This window comes from Mus musculus, chromosome 5 (genome assembly GCF_000001635.26).
Source record: "Mus musculus strain C57BL/6J chromosome 5, GRCm38.p6 C57BL/6J".
Taxonomy (NCBI): domain Eukaryota; kingdom Metazoa; phylum Chordata; class Mammalia; order Rodentia; family Muridae; genus Mus; species Mus musculus.
Window position 1 is genome coordinate 18,289,945 of NC_000071.6, and position 20,434 is coordinate 18,310,378.

At 40.8% G+C, this 20,434-nt stretch overlaps 1 protein-coding gene across 1 annotated transcript in view; it reads right to left on the reverse strand.

Moving 5' to 3' along the window:
- Gnai1 (guanine nucleotide binding protein (G protein), alpha inhibiting 1) overlaps window positions 1-20,434 on the reverse strand; it is a 95,279-nt gene that overhangs the window by 24,810 nt on the left and 50,035 nt on the right. The window contains exons 2-4 of the mRNA NM_010305.1: window positions 18,839-18,881; window positions 18,609-18,750; window positions 1,519-1,676 (exon numbers count right to left, since the gene is read on the reverse strand). Of these exons, the coding sequence (NP_034435.1) occupies window positions 1,519-1,676; window positions 18,609-18,750; window positions 18,839-18,881 (343 nt within the window). The remainder of the gene's footprint in view (window positions 1-1,518; window positions 1,677-18,608; window positions 18,751-18,838; window positions 18,882-20,434) is intronic.

Here is a 20,434-nt window from a genome sequence, read left to right on the forward strand (position 1 = left end):
CTGACTTCACCACCTTGCTTGAGTCTGCCCTTTCCCTGCTATTGAAGACTTCATGGGTCTTAATTGCGAATGCAGCAGCAAGAAACCTCACCAAAGGCTGGGTGAAAGCTGCTTCCTGCTAGCCTTATGTCTCACACAGGGAAACCCACACCTTTCTGTTTTTTAATTCAATAGCTCTACAAACACTGAACAGGGAGGCCCCAGAGTCTCCCAGTACATGCAGGCTTTTGTCTGTGGCCTTACTTGTCCATCACAATGAGAGGACAAGTCTCTACCGTTAAAGGTACCACACACTTCACCTTAAGACATAGAAAAAGCAAACCATACCATTTCTTCCCTGATGGCTAGCATTCAAGTCCCAGAAAGTGCTATACAGGCTCCTGGGAGATAAAGGGCATCAGGGATGTTGTGAACCCTATGAATCAAAAAACTAAGCTGCCTCGCAAGATGGTCCTACGTCTCAGTAGTGGCAACACTAGTATAGAGATAACCCACTGCCTGTCTGATTTGAGACCTGCCCCATAGTTAGAAATCCAGTTAGCAACCTTTGTCTTGGGAAGTTGTAGGCCCAAGTATAGTTACCAAATTGATAGAACATCAACTGTAACTGGACTTTTCCACCTGCATCCCAGTTCCGGAATAACAACACAGAGGCTTCTGTTTATTTAAAAATGACTAGGCCATAATCTAGGCGTGTTCCCTAACTAGCTCATAACTTAAATAACCCCTTTATTTGACTGCATGTCTGCCACATAGATGGTTACCTCTCATTAGTTTCCTATGTCCAAGTTCCTTTTCAGAGTCTAGGAGACAAATCATCCCCCTGACTATCTATCTCCCAGAGTTCCAATCTCTCATCCAGAACTCCCACCTTCTACTTCCTGTCTTTTGCTAATAGGACATCAGCTTTTTATTGACAGATAATGGTTCCACTTACTACTCAAGAGATTAGCCTTACAATCAAGGTCCTTTTTCTAAAATGTATGTTTATCCTCAGAGATAGTAGCTACTCTCAGCCTTAATCAGAGAAGTTTCTCTTTACAGTGAAAGGAAGGGAACGTTGATCCAAGTGGATAGCCAGGATGAGGATAAGAAACAAGAGTTGAGGGCTCAACCTAAGGAAGACATTCACACCACCCTTCCTAAGGCACAGAGAACTCAGCAGAAAACAATGCAGCAAGTGTATCAGAGCTGCATAAGTGCTCTGAAGAATGCAGAGGGAATTTTGGAAGTCTCAGTGACATTCTTGGTGGTATGCTAGGAACAAAGACAGCCCTATTCTGTACGCTTCCACCTAGAAATGACATATGCATGAGGCTTTTTCAAAACATAGGTAATAACAGCATTGCTACCACAAACGTGTTAATAAGACAGAGAAAGCACTCAAATATGGTCACTCAGAAAGCATGAGTTTCACACTAATGTGTCAGGCAGTTCTCTGGCACAAGTGGCCAGGAGATAGATTTGGTTAGAGTGTGGTCTTCATGATAGCTGACTTCTAAAGCTGTGGCTACTTACTACGCTGCCGAATCGTTCAGCTGGTACTCCCGGGATCTGTTGAAGCAGGCTTGCACACCACTGTCTTTCCACAGTCTCTTTATGACACCGGCGAGCTCTGCAGTCATAAAGCCTTCTTCTGCAGCCCCAGCAAGCACGAAAAGTTGGCGAGCATCATCCTGCACATTTCACAAGACAAGAGATGGTACAGATGAAGAGATAAGTAGGGGGGAAAAGCAGCACAATTGGGAACTTTCTTCATGGTTTTTATAGAAGCGCCACACTTTTCTTTATCTGTGTGTGTGTATGTATGTATGTATGTATGTATTAATAATCACTGAGGAAGTGTTTGCTAACCAAGACATAGGGGAGGAGAACAGCACGGCTTTGATGTAGATATACCCACAGTGCATGTATGGGACAACACACACACATTTCTAAACAAAGGACGAGTGTATATATAACGTTGGTCCAGCTCTGCTTCAGTGATGAAGGGCTAACAGTCAGTTTGTGAACCACAAGTAATCACCCACATTCAGCCATTGTTGCCGAAGAGAAGCAGAACAAGAGCCTCTGACTGGACCCATGCTGACTTACGCACCCATGCTGTTATAAATAGAAAACAGGAGGTCAGATGGAAGGAGCTTTCACGTGCACTTTATGCACATTGAGTCTTCAATATCTGGGGTGTAATCTAGCATAATCTTGAACTAAGACCAAACACATGTTTAATTTCTCAGATATGAATATGGGTAGTAATTACCATCCTGGTAGCATAGTAGAGACCCTAGGTAGAAACAATTTAAAGTGAAACAAAACAAAACAAAACAAAGCCTAGGTGTCATAAATTGCTACTTTGCTCAGGTTATTTTTAGCTTGCGATGTATGGTGGAGGAATAAGCCATTATTCCCAAGGAGCATCCTTCCAAACAACAGCTGGTTCTCTGATCTCCAGGTTGAAGGTATCTGAAAAGTTCGAGTGTGTTGAAGAGATGCAGAAGTGTTTATCTTTTTGTTATTCTTATCACTATTCTATGTACAGAACTAAATAACCTCTATTACACTCTGATCAGGTTTTTTTTTTTTAAACAATAATCTAGAACTTATTTAAAGTACACGGGCAGGATTTCTGGAGATTACATGTAAATATACCTTTTGAGTTTTTAAAATAGGTTTCTACTACTCAGCCCCGGCTAGCTTTGAACCTGTGATCCTCCTGCCTCAGTGCCAAGTACTGAGATTACAGGAGGGCACCACCATACTTGGAAGCCATGTTATAAATAAACTTGATCATCTTCTGATTTGAGTATTTGCTGAGTGTTCTTGGACTAATTGCCTGCCTGCCACTCCTGGGGGAACAGTGTACTGTTGTCTAGTCTTACGGAATGATGGAAGTATGACAGAGTATGCAGCAGAGAAGTGTCTCAGGGCATGGCGGCAGAGGAGACCAGCTGACAATATGAATTCATCCTGCTGCTAATTCATGAAACATTTTCTTTTCAGCTGGAACTCATCATGGAAACTAATTAAGTCTCTCAGCATGGGAACACATTATTCAAGCATATGTTTCCCTCTTTAGTAAACCACAAGAGAGATACATGCAAGCCAGCAACACGTGCGTATCCTTAGCAAACCAGCCTACCACAGGCTGCGGCCACTCTTAGCATAATTATCCTAGTTCCAATAAGCAATAAGGTCACCTACTAAATAATAACCTACACACTCACACTCACACACACACACACACACACACACAGAGAGAGAGAGAGAGAGAGAGAGAGAGAGAGAGAGAGAGAGAGAGAAACCCCACCATTTTTATTTACTAAACCACAGAAAACATAATTTCATTTAGAAGAATTCTTAAGTCCTTTTTAAAAAATATACTTCATCATGTAACCTTTAGTCAATTTCAGTAAAGTTTTTGGCAGACGAGGTGAAGACGCTCAAGTCTGGGTCACCTAACAGACCCTTTTCCTTCCTACTTTCCAGGAAGGCACTCAAAAGAAAACACAGAAGGAACTTTGGACACTGTACTTATAAACTACACTTCCCAAGGCATTCAAATGTCTCTTCCTGTTTTAGATTGCACATGTAGTAAGACCATGCAGTCCTGTTCCTTCCATGTCTGCCTTATTTGACTTAGCACAGTATCCTTCTGATTATAATGAAATGTTGGTCAAACCTCCAGAGATAGAAAATTAAACAATGCCCACCTGGGATAAAGGAAGTGGACAGAGAAGCAGGAAGTATGGTTCAAAGGAAAGGAAGCAAAGGACAGGCCGAAATCATTGCAAGGAGTTAATGCCCAATGTCAGAACTAATCATACAGCTGAATTTTATTGGAATTATGTTAACTATGTTTATTTTAACCCCTCTCATAACCCAAAAACTGTAATGTGTGAGAATGGACATGTTAACTTACATTATTGTAGTAACTATATTGCTATCCTGTGGATCCCATATAACATCAAATTGTAAACCTCAAAACTCTACAGTAACAAATGTTAACTGTAAAAAAGTCTCTTCCTCACAAAATGTAAGTTAACTGGAAGTAAGTGGACACAGTGTGATGGTGTACAGTTACAATCCTGGTACAACTTGGTATATACCTGGGATGCTGACAAAGGCTCATCTCAAGTTCTAGGCCAGCCTGGGCTACAGAGTGAATGTGAAGTCAGTGTATATTACAGTGAGACCCCGTCACAGGAGAAACAACGGGAATGTTTACCTCCCAATGACTGCTGGACATTTAGTCGTCACCCACAGGAGAGCCCTGAAGTAAAGAGTTTGAGCAGAAAGCATTAGAGAAACCTTTCTACCTCACTTTTTGTTTCAAACAACCCAAGGCAACTTGTCTCAAGTATGACAACTAGTCACCCAGTCATCATATAAATCATTAAATCAACAATCAGTAAGTCCTTACTGTCTAAAACTTAAAATAGTAGGACTTTGCAAAATGTTTAAAACACAAAACTCCTCAAGTGTCTAGAGATGTCAACAGGAACACATGCAGTAAGGGTAAAAGGGACAGGGACCATGCAAGACGGGACTGGACTGCAGTCTGTTTATAGGATGCATACCACAGTGTTACAAACAAGGAAGGGCCGAAGAGCTTGGCTCAAAGTTAGACTTCAATTTCCAGCATACCTACTACCAAGACCTCTATGTAAGCACCATGTGGTGCATAGATCATACATACATACATACATACATACATACGTAATACATAGTGCATACATACATGCATGCATACATGACTCAGAGGCCTCTATCCATGATGGGGAAGACTCTGAAAGGACAAGATGGTGGACTTTTGAAATGTTAAAGATCACAAAAGCAAGAAAGACTACACTTCCTGCTCAGTGTAGGGCAGAAACGGTGCATGTTCAGGGCCCAATGCATCCAGATTCAACTCAAAAGCTCAATCACATTGTAATAGTCAAAGCGATCTAAAATCTGAGAACCCCAGGTGAGGCTGTTAAAGCAATAGCTAGATGACTAATCAGGACACAGAAGACAAAACTTCCAGATGAAAGTAATCTTTGCATAGAAAGCATCAAAAGGCTCTTCTAAAACACAAGGTAAATAAGATGATAAACTAGATTAAAAATAGTGACACCTCTGAACTGAAGCTACAGGGATAATTTTCTGCTGCCAGGACTGATATATGACATTGTCCCAATGCCTGCATCATTTATATTTGCCAATGATACTGGAAATCATATATAATGACAGCTTCTCTTGTGTTAAACCCAGCGCATTCCTATAGGTATGGTGGTATATAGATATATAGCAACAAAGTTCTCAAGAACTTTATTTGAGAGAGAAAGAACTTTTTAGTGGGTTTACCACTCTGTGGCTCAATGGCAACCTTAGATGATGAAGGCTTGCTTTAAGAAGCATGGAACTTGGAGGAGGTAGGAGGCATCTCCAGGAAGAGATGGAGACCTGGAGGGAGGAGGAGCCCAAGGATCACTGTGGTGTCCTTAGCTGTGACTCACAGCACCTAGAGGCTGGGGAGGAACCCTGGTGCAGTCTTAGGAACACCAACCCACCCACAAAACTTTTGACCCAAAACTTATCCTATCTACAAGAAATGCACAGATTGGGGATGGAGCAGAGACTGAGGGAACAGCCAACAAATAACTAGCACAACTTAAGACCCATCCCATGGGCAAGCACCAATTCCTAACACTATTAATGAAACTCTGTTATGCTTGCAGACAGGAGTCTAGCATGGCTGGCCTGAGAGGCTCTACTCATGCCGCTGACTCAAATGGATGAAGTGACCCACAGCCAAACACTGGATGGAGCTTGGGCACTCTTATGGAAGAAAAGGAGAGAGGCTTACAGCCTCTAAGGGAATATGAATGCCAGAGGAAGACCAACAGTCAACTAACCTGGATCCTTGGGGCTCTCAAAGACAACCAAAGAGCATACCCAGGCTAGACCTAGACCTCCCAGCACATGTGTATCAGATGTGCAGCTTGGTCTTCATGTAGGTCCTGAACAACTGCAACAGGGGCTATCCCAAGAGCAGTTGCCTGTGTTTGGGATATGTTCTTCTAGCTGGGCTGCCTCATCTGTCCTCAGTGAGAGAGGAAGCTCCTAGCCTTACAGAGACTTGAAGTGCCAGGGTGGAAGAGGATATCCAGCCCCCCCCCCCACCACCACCTACTGTGAAGAGAAGGGGGAATAGGGGAAGGATTGTGGGAGAGGGTGACCAGGAGAGGGGCAGTGAGCAGGATGTAAAGTGAATAAGAATAAATGAATGAATGAATGAATGAGCAAGAAACTGCAACACATCTTCTCTATAGTCAAAAGTAAAAATGATTTAAGGCGAGGGCATAGTCATGCTTCTTTCCACATAATATTATTTAAAAGAGGAAAGCCTAAAAACAACAACAACAAAACCTAAGCTAATTTTAACTCAATTTGAGGTGGTAAGAACTTTTACTAAATTATCAGGAATCATAAGCGTCATAGTATTATGAAATTACTGGAAAACGCATTGCCAAAAATGTATCTTTATATATGTTTATAATAATATATGTACTAAATTAATAAAAATACTGACACTAAGTTCTTCATGTGGGCAATCAAAAGTCCACCAGAGAGACACAGAAATACATGATAATCAAACATAAACTGAGGCAATGAAGTAGTCTGTGCTGGAAGCACATATTACACTTCCAAGTTCAATGTCATTGAGCTATTTGCATAGCTATTTCTCGGGATGGAAAGAGTATAAAACTTGGCTCCTCACCTCTCTCCTCTAACAAACACAGAGTGGAATACTACTGTAACCGCCTAAGCTGCTCTTCTTGCCAGCACACCAGGTGAAAGTGCCTGGGGACATTTTGAAGAAATGAGATTTGGAAATAGCAGAAATTACCAGCTATTAAAAACCTACACTATGTAGAACAGTCTGGATTTAATACCAGCCAAGAAGATAAAAATACCAGCATAAACTTATATGATCAGAGTGGTAAGATAAATCAGTATGAAAGGATGTGGTTATTCCAAAGATACTAATGGATAATAAGTTATAAACAGAGAAGTACAAATATGGCTTATTAAGTTCATCTGACAGAATATTTCAGAGGCACTAAAGAACAAATGAAGATTCAAGAACTGAATTCCACTGCCTTGCAGAACTTTAAAGTAGCATAAATATTTGTTAAATCTTTTGTTGACTGAAGGTGTTCAAAATTTAAACATAATGAAAACACAAGCATAGGGAATTTTAGTAATGAAAAATACCCAAGAATAAGGTGAAGGATAATAAACAAAATATAAGAAAACTATTTTTAGGAAAAAAGTCTGACGCATGTGCACTTACAAACCAACAAGGAGAAAATCAAAACAAAAAGATCCCAGGGGGTAAGCAAACACAGGCCACAAACAAACAATAAAAACAAAGACAGTAACAGTCTGGAAAGCCATACGAGGAAAAGAATTCCCATTCTATTGAGCCAAGACTCACTAATCACAGATCAGAAAGTTCCCTTAACTCTGGCTGCCTCAAGTAAGAAGAAAATACATACCCAGATTGCTGCCAAGGTGAATTGTTAAATACTCCAGAACAGCCACCTTGCAAATCAGGCAGATAGAGATAAAACAACGAACAAGCAGATGAAAACAGCCACAAAGCGTTCAAAGCAAAACATGACCATCTTCTAGGGGCAACGTGAGCCTGGTCAGGAAGGTGAGGGAATGGACCTGGGGTTCCTCACACTATAAGGTATAGCAAGTAACTTCCTAAGAGTAAAAAACCAGTCTTGAGTTTGAATGTACTGTCAAATGGTTTCAGATCAATGCTACTAGAAAAATAAAGCCCAATGACATAGAAATCATAATTTTCAAGCCAATTGCTACAAGCTCATAAAAGCATGCTTTCTGGCTCTTCTTGTTCTGGGCATGTTATTGCAGGTCAGCCCACTGTCGTAATGTTACACCAGAGCCAGCCGTGTGCTAGCAGTTCTATATAATGCTTTCTGCCACACAAAAATCTGAATTACCAATACTTTAGTATTCACAGATGGAATGGCCTCACTCGGAGAAAGTTTTAAAGAGACACTAGCCATAAATTTGATTGTACTATGTCAACCTTGAAAATAATTTTTATTTGTTTTCTCCTCAATTAAAATAGGCAATGTAGGCTATGGATATACATCCTCAACATGTCTGAGTAGTTGGCTCATTCCAGAGCATATATGTGTGAGCACCACCAGATGACTCAGTATGGTACATTTATATATTTATTCTTGTGTGTATATGTAAAAACATTGGTTAAAAACAAGGCCTGGGAGAGTCGCAGAGCTTCTGGGCGGCGCCATCTTCAGCTCCAGATAACCGGCCACCTTCCTGGTGAGAGCACGGGGGTCTGCCAGGCCTGAGAGGTTTGTGGCACAGGCGCCGGCGGGAGCCTTCTTGGCTCCGGGACTCCGCGGAGGGCAGGCTGCACGGGTGACCGTGTGGAATACAGAGTGCCAGCCGTTTCTGGGACGGGCGAGAGTCTCAGAGCTTCTGGGCGGCGCCATCACAGCTCCAGACAACCAGCCACCTTCCCGGCAAGAGCCACAGAGCTTCTGAGGCAGGGCCATCCTCAGCTCCAGACAGCCGGCCTCCTTCCGGACAAGAGCCACAGAGCTTCTCAGGCGGCGACATCTTCGACTCCAGACAACTGGCCACCTTCCTGGCCAAAGCAACACAGCTTCTGGGAAAGATCCTGTTTTGGGCCTTCACCTTCAGCCAGGAGGAGGTCCAAACACCAGATAACTGTACACCTTCCCTGAAAGAGGAGAGCTTGCCTACAGAGACTGCTCTGACCACTGAAACTCAGAGAAGAGAGCTTGTCTCCCACGCCTGCTGATAGAGGGTAACAAAATCAACAGAGGAACAATCTCTTAACAAAGACAACTATAACAACTAACTCCAGAGATTGCCAGATGGCGAAAGGTAAACGTAAGAATCCTACTAACAGAAGCCAGGACCACTCACCATCATCAGAACCCAGAACGCCCACTTCGCCCAATCCAGGACACCCTAACACACCTGAAAAGGTAGACCTGGATTTAAAAGCATATCTCATGATGATGGTAGAGGACATAAAGAAGGAATTCAATAACTCACTTAAAGAAATACAGGAGAACACTGCTAAAGAGTTACAAGTCCTTAAAGAAAAACAGGAAAACACTGCTAAAGAGTTACAAGTCCTTAAAGAAAAACAGGAAAACACAACCAAACAGGTAGAAGTCCTTATAGAAAAACAGGAAAACACATCCAAACAGGTGATGGAAATGAACAAAACCATACTAGACCTAAAAAGGGAAGTAGACACAATAAAGAAAACCCAAAGTGAGGCGACGCTGGAGATAGAAACCCTAGGAAAGAAATCTGGAACCATAGATGCCAGCATCAGCAACAGAATACAAGAGATGGAAGAGAGAATCTCAGGTGCAGAAGACTCCATAGAGAACATCGGCACAACAATCAAAGAAAATGGAAAATGCAAAAAGATCCTAACTCAAAACATCCAGGAAATCCAGGACACAATGAGAAGACCAAACCTACGGATAATAGGAGTGGATGAGAATGAAGATTTTCAACTCAAAGGACCAGCAAACATCTTCAACAAAATTATTGAAGAAAACTTCCCAAATCTAAAGAAAGAGATGCCCATGAACATACAAGAAGCCTACAGAACTCCAAATAGACTGGACCAGAAAAGAAATTCCTCCCGACACATAATAATCAGAACACCAAATGCACTAAATAAAGATAGAATACTAAAAGCAGTAAGGGAAAAAGGTCAAGTAACATATAAAGGCAAGCCTATCAGAATTACACCAGATTTTTCACCAGAGACTATGAAAGCCAGAAGAGCCTGGACAGATGTTATACAGACACTAAGAGAACACAAATTCCAGCCCAGGCTACTATACCCAGCCAAACTCTCACTTACCATAGATGGAGAAACCAAAGTATTCCACGACAAAACTAAATTCACCCATTATCTCTCCACGAATCCAGCCCTTCAAAGGATAATAACAGAAAAAAACCAATACAAGGACGGGAACCACGCCCTAGAAAAAACAAGAAGATAATCCCTCAACAAACCTAAAAGAAGACAGCCACAAGAACAGAATGCCAACTTTAACAACAAAAATAACAGGAAGCAACAATTACCTTTCCTTAATATCTCTTAATATCAATGGACTCAATTCCCCAATAAAAAGACATAGACTAACAGACTGGCTACACAAACAGGACCCAACATTCTGCTGCTTACAGGAAACCCATCTCAGGGAAAAAGACAGACACTACCTCAGAGTGAAAGGCTGGAAAACAATTTTCCAAGCAAATGGTCTGAAGAAACAGGCTGGAGTAGCCATTCTAATATCAGATAAAATCGACTTCCAACCCAAAGTTATCAAAAAAGACAAGGAGGGACACTTCATACTCATCAAAGGTAAAATCCTCCAAGAGGAACTCTCAATTCTGAATATCTACGCTCCAAATGCAAGGGCAGCCACATTCATTAAAGACACTTTAGTAAAGCTCAAAGCACACATTGCACCTCACACAATAATAGTGGGAGACCTCAACACACCACTTTCATCAATGGACAGATCGTGGAAACAGAAACTAAACAGGGACACAGTGAAACTAACAGAAGTTATGAAACAAATGGACCTGACAGATATCTACAGAATATTTAATCCTAAAACAAAAGGATATACCTTCTTCTCAGCACCTCACGGGACCTTCTCCAAAATTGACCATATAATTGGTCACAAAATAGGCCTCAACAGATACAAAAATATTGAAATTGTCCCATGTATCCTATCAGACCACCATGGCCTAAGACTGATCTTCAATAACAACATTAAGAATGGAAAGCCAACATTCACGTGGAAACTGAACAACACTCTTCTCAATGATACCTTGGTCAAGGAAGGAATAAAGAAAGAAATTAAAGACTTTTTAGAGTTTAATGAAAATGAAGCCACAACGTACCCAAACCTTTGAGACACAATGAAAGCATTTCTAAGAGGGAAACTCATAGCTCTGAGTACCTCCAAGAAGAAACGGGAGAGAGCACATACTAGCAGCTTGACAACACATCTAAAAGCTCTAGAAAAAAAGGAAGCAAATTCACCCAAGAGGAGTAGACGGCAGGAAATAATCAAACTCAGGGGTGAAATTAACCAAGTGGAAACAAGAAGAACTATTCAAAGAATTAACCAAAGGAGGAGTTGGTTCTTTGAGAAAATCAACAAGATAGATAAGCCCTTAGCTAGACTCACTAGAGGGCAAAGGGACAAAATCCTAATCAACAAAATCAGAAATGAAAAGGGAGACATAACAACAGATCCTGAAGAAATCCAAAACACCATCAGATCCTTCTACAAAAGCTTATACTCAACAAAACTGGAAAACCTGGACGAAATGGACAAATTTCTGGACAGATACCAGGTACCAAAGTTGAATCAGGATCAAGTTGACCTTCTAAACAGTCCCATATCCCCTAAAGAAATAGAAGCAGTTATTAATAGTCTCCCAGCCAAAAAAAGCCCAGGACCAGATGGGTTTAGTGCAGAGTTCTATCAGACCTTCAAAGAAGATCTAATTCCAGTTCTGCACAAACTATTTCACAAGATAGAAGTAGAAGGTACTCTACCCAACTCATTTTATGAAGCCACTATTACTCTGATACCTAAACCACAGAAAGATCCAACAAAGATAGAGAACTTCAGACCAATTTCTCTTATGAATATCGATGCAAAAATCCTTAATAAAATTCTCGCTAACCGAATCCAAGAACACATTAAAGAAATCATCCATCCTGACCAAGTAGGTTTTATTCCAGGGATGCAGGGATGGTTTAATATACGAAAATCCATCAATGTAATCCATTATATAAACAAACTCAAAGACAAAAACCACATGATCATCTCATTAGATGCAGAAAAAGCATTTGACAAGATCCAACACCCATTCATGATAAAAGTTTTGGAAAGATCAGGAATTCAAGGCCCATACCTAAACATAATAAAAGCAATCTACAGCAAACCAGTAGCCAACATCAAAGTAAATGGAGAGAAGCTGGAAGCAATCCCACTAAAATCAGGGACTAGACAAGGTTGCCCACTTTCTCCCTACCTTTTCAACATAGTACTTGAAGTATTAGCCAGAGCAATTCTACAACAAAAGGAGATCAAGGGGATACAAATTGGAAAAGAGGAAGTCAAAATATCACTTTTTGCAGATGATATGATAGTATATATAAGTGACCCTAAAAGTTCCACCAGAGAACTCCTAAACCTGATAAACAGCTTTGGTGAAGTAGCTGGATATAAAATTAACTCAAACAAGTCAATGGCCTTTCTCTACACAAAGAATAAACAGGCTGAGAAAGAAATTAGGGAAACAACACCCTTCTCAATAGTCACAAATAATATAAAATACCTTGCCGTGACTGTAACTAAGGAAGTGAAAGATCTGTATGATAAAAACTTCAAGTCTCTGAAGAAAGAAATTAAAGAAGATCTCAGAAGATGGAAAGATCTCCCATGCTCATGGATTGGCAGGATCAACATTGTAAAAATGGCTATCTTGCCAAAAGCAATCTACAGATTCAATGCAATCCCCATCAAAATTCCAACTCAATTCTTCAACGAATTAGAAGGAGCAATTTGCAAATTCATCTGGAATAACAAAAAAACCTAGGATAGCAAAAACTCTTCTCAAGGATAAAAGAACCTCTGGTGGAATCACCATGCCTGACCTAAAGCTTTACTACAGGGCAATTGTGATAAAAACTGCATGGTACTGGTATAGAGACAGACAAGTAGACCAATGGAATAGAATTGAAGACCCAGAAATGAACCCACACACCTATGGTCACTTGATCTTCGACAAGGGAGCTAAAACCATCCAGTGGAAGAAAGACAGCATTTTCAACAATTGGTGCTGGCACAACTGGTTGTTATCATGTAGAAGAATGCGGATCGATCCATACTTATCTCCTTGTACTAAGGTCAAATCTAAGTGGATCAAGGAACTTCACATAAAACCAGAGACACTGAAACTTATAGAGGAGAAAGTGGGGAAAAGCCTTGAAGATATGGGTACAGGGGAAAAATTCCTGAACAGAACAGCAATGGCTTGCTCTGTAAGATCGAGAATTGACAAATGGGACCTAATGAAACTCCAAAGTTTCTGCAAGGCAAAAGACACCGTCAATAAGACAAAAAGACCACCAACAGATTGGGAAAGGATCTTTACCTATCCTAAATCAGATAGGGGACTAATATCCAACATATATAAAGAACTCAAGAAGGTGGACTTCAGAAAATCAAATAACCCCATTAAAAAATGGGGCTCAGAACTGAACAAAGAATTCTCACCTGAGGAATACCGAATGGCAGAGAAGCACCTGAAAAAATGCTCAACATCCTTAATCATCAGGGAAATGCAAATCAAAACAACCCTGAGATTCCACCTCACACCAGTCAGAATGGCTAAGATCAAAAATTCAGGTGACAGCAGATGCTGGCGTGGATGTGGAGAAAGAGGAACACTCCTCCATTGTTGGTGGGATTGCAGGCTTGTACAACCACTATGGAAATCAGTCTGGCGGTTCCTCAGAAAACTGGACATAGTACTACCGGAGGATCCAGCAATACCTCTCCTGGGCATATATCCAGAAGATGCCCCAACTGGTAAGAAGGACACATGCTCCACTATGTTCATAGCAGCCTTATTTATAATAGCCAGAAGCTGGAAGGAACCCAGATGCCCCTCAACAGAGGAATGGATACAGAAAATGTGGTACATCTACACAATGGAGTACTACTCAGCTATTAAAAAGAATGAATTTATGAAATTCCTAGCCAAATGGATGGACCTGGAGGGCATCATCCTGAGTGAGGTAACACATTCACAAAGGAACTCACACAATATGTACTCACTGATAAGTGGATATTAGCCCAAAACCTAAGATACCCAAGATATAAGATACAATTTCCTAAACACATGAAACTCAAGAAAAATGAAGACTGAAGTGTGAACACTATGCCCCTCCTTAGAAGTGGGAACAAAACACCCTTGGAAGGAGTTACAGAGACAAAGTTTGGAGCTGAGATAAAAGGATGGACCATGTAGACACTACCATATCCGGGGATCCATCCCATAATCAGCTTCCAAATGCTGACACCATTGCATACACTAGCAAGATTATGCTGAAAGGACCCTGATATAGCTGTCTCTTGTCAGAGTATGCCTGGGCCTAGCAAACATAGAAGTGGATGCTCACAGTCGGCTATTGGATGGATCACATGGCCCCCAATGAAGGAGCTAGAGAAAGTACCAAAGAAGCTAAAGGGATCTGCAACCCTATAGGTGGAACAACATTATGAACTAACCAGTACCCCGGAGCTCTTGACTCTAGCTGCATATGCATCAAAAGATGGCCTAGTCGGCCATCACTGGAAAGAGAGGCCCATTGGACACGCAAACTTTATATGCCCCAGTACAGGGGAACGCCAGGGCCATAAAAGGGGAGTGGGTTGGTAGGGGAGAGGGGGTGGGTGGCTATGGGGGACTTTTGGTATAGCATTGCAAATGTAAATGAGCGAAATACCTAATAAAAAATGGAAAAAAAAAAAAAAAAAAAAAACAAGGCCTGAAATCCAGGGAGAAGAATGGGAATAGGGAACAGAAAATGATATAATTATATTTTAATTATTTTTAATTAATAAGGATATAATCGCAACAAAAACAAGCAGGCTTTTTAGTGTTGGTTTAGTAATTCTGAAGCCCATTTGGAACAGAAATGCTAACTAGTCTTGATACTTGGTAAAAAGAACAAGACAGGTTAATCTAAACCTACTAGGTACCAAATATGAAGCAATATGAACTAACACACTGTCATTCTCAGTACAAATATTGATAATAAAATCAACAATGTTTACTGAGCATCTATTATAGCCAAGGAATATTATAAACAATCACTACTGATTTTATCTTTTAAAAATTCTATGAAGTAGTTGTTCCTTTTTTTTTCTATTCTAGTCCATATAATTAAATATGATGAGAGACACTGAATCACGTATCTGGGGGCTGGTCTGGGAAAACCAAAAGCACATCAGTGGGGAAGGCATCTCTAAGCACACCCAATTGACCGCTAAAGGTAGTACTTTCAAGTCATCAGAAATGGACTGGTTACTTAATAAGTGGCAATAATGCAAGAGACAAATTATGACATATTTAGATCCTGTTTAATAGTGAACACCCCCTAATAGGTGGATAAATAGATTAGAAAAAAATCCATAGTATTATTGACAATACTAAGAGATAATGTTTGAGAAGCTGTGTCAGCTGTTGTGTGCCTTGAGGATCTGGTCCAGGTCCCTCTCACCCACAGAAGGAGCTCAGCATGCCAATATGAATTTTTGTGTGCACTTTGCAGTTGGGGAAGACTGAGAAAGACTCCTGGAACATCTTGGCTACCCGAGCAAGCTGAATTACTGAGCTCCAGATTCAGTGTGAAACCCTGCGCCCAAAAATAAGGTGGAGAGCAAGGGAAGAAGACAAAAGAGGACGTTAACCTCACACACAAATGCACAGGGACGTGCACAGATGCAAGCACACAAGTACTAAGTTCACAATCATTTTGGCTATACAATGAGTTTGATGCCATTCTGGGATACCTGAGACCTTGACTTAACAAGAGAATACTAATTACAGTAATTATGAGTATTGTCTTTATATCAAGACCAAGACAAAAATGTCAGAATTAATGCAAAAATAAATAAAAGTTTTGGTAAGAAACAAACCATAAAGAGTGAATATCTCTCATACTCAAAGAAAACCCTTCCCAAAAACAATTTAACAAAAGTGAGAGTACCCAGAGGGTTCACAAGGAAAATACAAACAGATAAATGATTATGAATATCAGGGAAAAACTAAAAGGCAAAACTGATAATCTTCCTTATTTATAAGCTATTGAAAGTTGGAATGCTGGTCATATCTAAGTCAGTGTAACCCTCAGAAAACAGACAGTGATGAAGGCTTGCTATGCTGACGCCAGAGCTTCCGAAGAGCGACTAACCATAAAGCAGCACACTTATTCAGAGTATTTACTCCTAAGGCTAAGCACACGGATCTGTCAAGAAAGGTTTGGAAAGAATTTGTTCTAAGACAGGTAGGAAAAATCAACGGCTTCTCATAAAACTGCCTGCACTGTCCCTGAAGCACCAAAACCTAGGCTCCAAGCGGCTCTGAAGCAGTTAGTTCTTCTTGCAGACACTGTAGGAGATTCCCAGGACTGGGAATGTGGGGCGCTATTGAGTTTGGTTCGGTTTTCTGAGACGAGGCTTCGAGGCTACACTTTGTAGCCCAGGGTGACCTTGGACTCACGATATAGCTTATTAAGTTCCTGGCCTCACTCAAGAGGTGCCTCCTGCCTCATATCTCCCAAACACTGGGATTACAGGCTTGAGCTGCAACAACCAACTTACATAGATGAATTTGCATGTTTTCAGTGGCCATAATTGGAACTGCTATAAAGTACAATTTCTGTTTACTTTCTCTCCTTAATCTCAGTCTGCGCCATTCTTTTAAACAGAGATTAAGAAGTCAGTGGTATTTCCAAGAGTGTTTCCAAATAATTTTTAATAATTCATAACATTCCTCTAAATTTCCTCCTGAAAAAAGATTTGATTATATCTAGAATATTCCGTCTCATCTACTATTCATCCAGTGTAATTTATGCATTTATCATTTATTCACCTAACAAGTGCTCTGAGAGTGTTGAATGAATAAATGATAAATTAATTACTTAGAATGATCTTGACCACAGTCTCAACATTGTACCTTCCCTCTCTAGATTTACCTTACATATATGCTACTTTGTAGGCTTGGTAGTTTGGGGGCCAAACTCTGGGCCCCACATAGTCAAGGCCAGTAAGTGCTATAGCACCAAGCAATATTCACCCAGCCCTGTATTCAGGAACTTGCAAAGTCAGTAATTATAGAAATGATGAATGTTACGTTTTTATGATAGTAGTGAGTACCCTGCTACATACGAATCTCTTAAAATACACTACACCCCATTATTTCCCTCCATTTTACTCTGTGCCCCACTAACAACTGTTTTACTTTCTCTTTGAGACTTGAGTTGTACATTTTTTCAGATTTCACATACAAGTGAAACCAGACTGTATTTTTTTCATATATCATAATATTTTTGGTGTAGAAATGACAGAACATCCTCTCAGTGATGTGTGGACAATAACAAGTAAAGATCCTCAAATAAACAGAGTAAGCATCAAATAGAGAGAAAGGAGAAGACAGTGCCTTGTGGAAAGGATACTGTGGATGAGTGGAGGGAGCCAGCACAGAGAGCCTCAGCCAGCACCAAGCCTGCTGCACTCCAGGCCTGCTGCTGCCCTGCCATGAGCTTCCTTCCTGCCTTCCAGCTTCTCTACCAAGCACTGGCTGCTCTGCTGAAATCCCACTTAGCTCTGAAACTCTGATTCATGTCTTTAAATAGCTGGTATTTTCCTGTCCCAAAGATAAGCAAACTCATACCGTTTTCATTACTGAGGGTTCAGTCACTGTTTTAGTCTAGGCCCAAGAACAAATAATGAGATCATGCCAGTGCTGAAATGTTGTTTTATTTTCTTGCTGTGTAGTCCTGGCCTGGCTGTCCTAGTACTCACTGTGTAATCCATGCCAGCCTCATTGCAGCAATCCTCCTGCCTCAGCAAGTCAAGTGCTAGACTAAAATATCTAAACATCTGAGGCAAAGTAAACCTTTTGTCTTGTTAAGCTAATTACCTCTGGCATTTTATTTTATTGATGGTAACTGCATATGAGCTTGTAGGCACAGAGGTATCTATGTGTTATGGTTTGAGTATAAAATGGCTATAAATGTTCATTTGCTGAGTTTTTGTTCTCTAACTAGTGGGCTATTGACATGACTGGATGGGGCAAATATAACATCACTAGTGAATTAAACTGCTGCCAAATTCATAGGTGAACATGCAATTAGAATGGGGCCAAGCAAGCTGGAGGAATCATGTCACTGTTTGTCTTTGAAAAGAATATCTTGTCCCTTGTCCTCTTTGTGTCTCTCTCTACCTCCTGCCTGTCATGAGGTAATCCATTGTTCCATCTCCCTCCCCACCATGATGTTTTAGCCTTGCCTAAAGACCACAGGAATGGAGTCTGCCAATCGTGGTCTGAAACCTTTCATGCTGTGTGCCACCAGCAAATTGCCCCACTTTGAGTGGGTTTGCCCAGGTGTTTTGTAGGGCTGGGAAAATGTTACTAAGACTCTAATATCTATGTTATATAGAAATTACTTCAGCTATGTCTGAAGAGGCTGGAGAAGTCAGGGAAAACAGCAGAAGGTGGAGAGTGCAGGTCTGTGTATTTCTTACTTCCCTTACTTCCGAGGCTCCAGACTCACATCTGTCCTTTTGATTTCTTGCATGAGGCATTCTGGACAGCTGTCTGGCCTCAGCTATACAGCTACGGATGCAGCAGCATCCCACGAGTTAGTCATCAGACCCATGCCAACACACTGAATGCCTTACCGCCCGAGCAGAGTCTCCGAAGTCGATTTTCAACCTCCCCATGGCTCTAATGATGGCAATGATGGACTGGATAGTGTTGCTGTAGACCACTGCCTTGTACTGCTTACACTCCTCTTCCGAGTAGCCGGCTTCGTGGATAATCCTACCGAGATCAAAGGGAAAGAAGAACACTTCCTTACAGAGGTCACTTAGAGTCATAAAAACGTATCTAATGTCTTCCATTTACTTACTTCATCTGCTTCACAATGGTACTCTTTCCAGATTCCCCAGCACCTAGAAAACAAAATAAGGATTTTCTAATTCAGTATAAGCACTTAAGTATCTCCAGCTCCGAAAGCACACACGTGTTCACGTCTAGCATGTTCACGAAAGTGCGTGTGCATCCACCACATTTTATGCCACTTAATAGTGACTCTTGTATTAAAACAAGACACAAGCAGCGGCTCCATAGGATTAACAAGTACACAGACCTAAGGTATGGTGCACATATCTCGTCACCAGCAAGAAGTGCTCTCAGAATCAACTTCCCCCCTTTTCTCTGTCCCTACTTCTTCCTTCCTGTTCTTTCTTGTGGTGCTGGGGATCAAACTCTGGGCTTCGCATACTCAAGACAAGTAAATGTTCTAGCACTAAATATGTCCCCCACCCCCAGCCCTGTATTCAGGATTTTGCTAAGTGAGTTGACTTTAACCATTTCTTACCACAGGAAGAAAAATGTATAATTACATGCAATGATGAATGTTAACGTTTTCAAGATGGTAGTAATCACTTTACTACATATAGATCTCTTAACAAAATTTTGTACATCTTAAAACATAATAAAACAGTAAAACTTAAGATGAACTTTGCTACCGACCATAAGAATGCTCGCATTTAACTCCATTTTTCTATTATTTCATTAAACTCAGCAGGAAAAAAAAATGTTTCTGTTATTGCATAGTCTCTAAAATATTTTTTTAAAAAATCCATTCTTTGGCTGGACATGGTAGCTAACAGCTCTAACTCCAGCATTTCTGAGGCTAAGGAACAATATTGACACATGTTTAAACAGACCCTGGGCTAGTGAGTTTTAAGGTAGTGAGAGAGACTCCCAAACCCAAAACCATGAAAATAAATAAATAAATAAATAAATAAATAAATAAAAGTAAGCCAAGCTCCCATTGCAAATTGCAGTACTGGAAATTGTTTATTCATGACTTTGTTCCACACTGGTAGACATTTTAACTGCTGGGTAAACATCTTAATATTAACTTTTGGCTCCTTTGAAGCAGGACAGTTATATCAAGAAGCCACTTGGGGAACTGGAGAGAAATAGTTAAAAGCATTTGATAAGTTTACAGAGGACGCAAGTTTTGTTTCCAGCACCCACACTGGACAGCTCACAGCCAGCTATAATTCCAGTTCCACAAGATCCAATGCCCTCTTCTGACCTCTGAAGAAACCAGACATGCATATGGTACATATTCATACATGCAAGAAAAGACCAATGCAAAAAAAAAATTAAAAAAGAAAATTCAGGGAGCTGGAGAGACATATCAGCAATTAAGAGTAGCCACATGTTTGCTTCTCTCATGGTAGATCACAACTATCCTAACTCCGGTGCCAAAAGGTTTGATGCCCTCTTCTGACACCCACAGGTCCCAAGCATACACATAGTACACATACACACAGGCAAAATATTCATACCCCCAAAATAAATAAATCTAGAGTGAGGAGGAAGAGGGGAGATGGAGGAGGAAGGGGACGAGGAGGAAATGGGTAGAGGAGGAGAAAAGAGAGAAGAGGGGTGAGTCAGGAGAGGTGAGGCAGGAGGTGAAGAGAGGAGG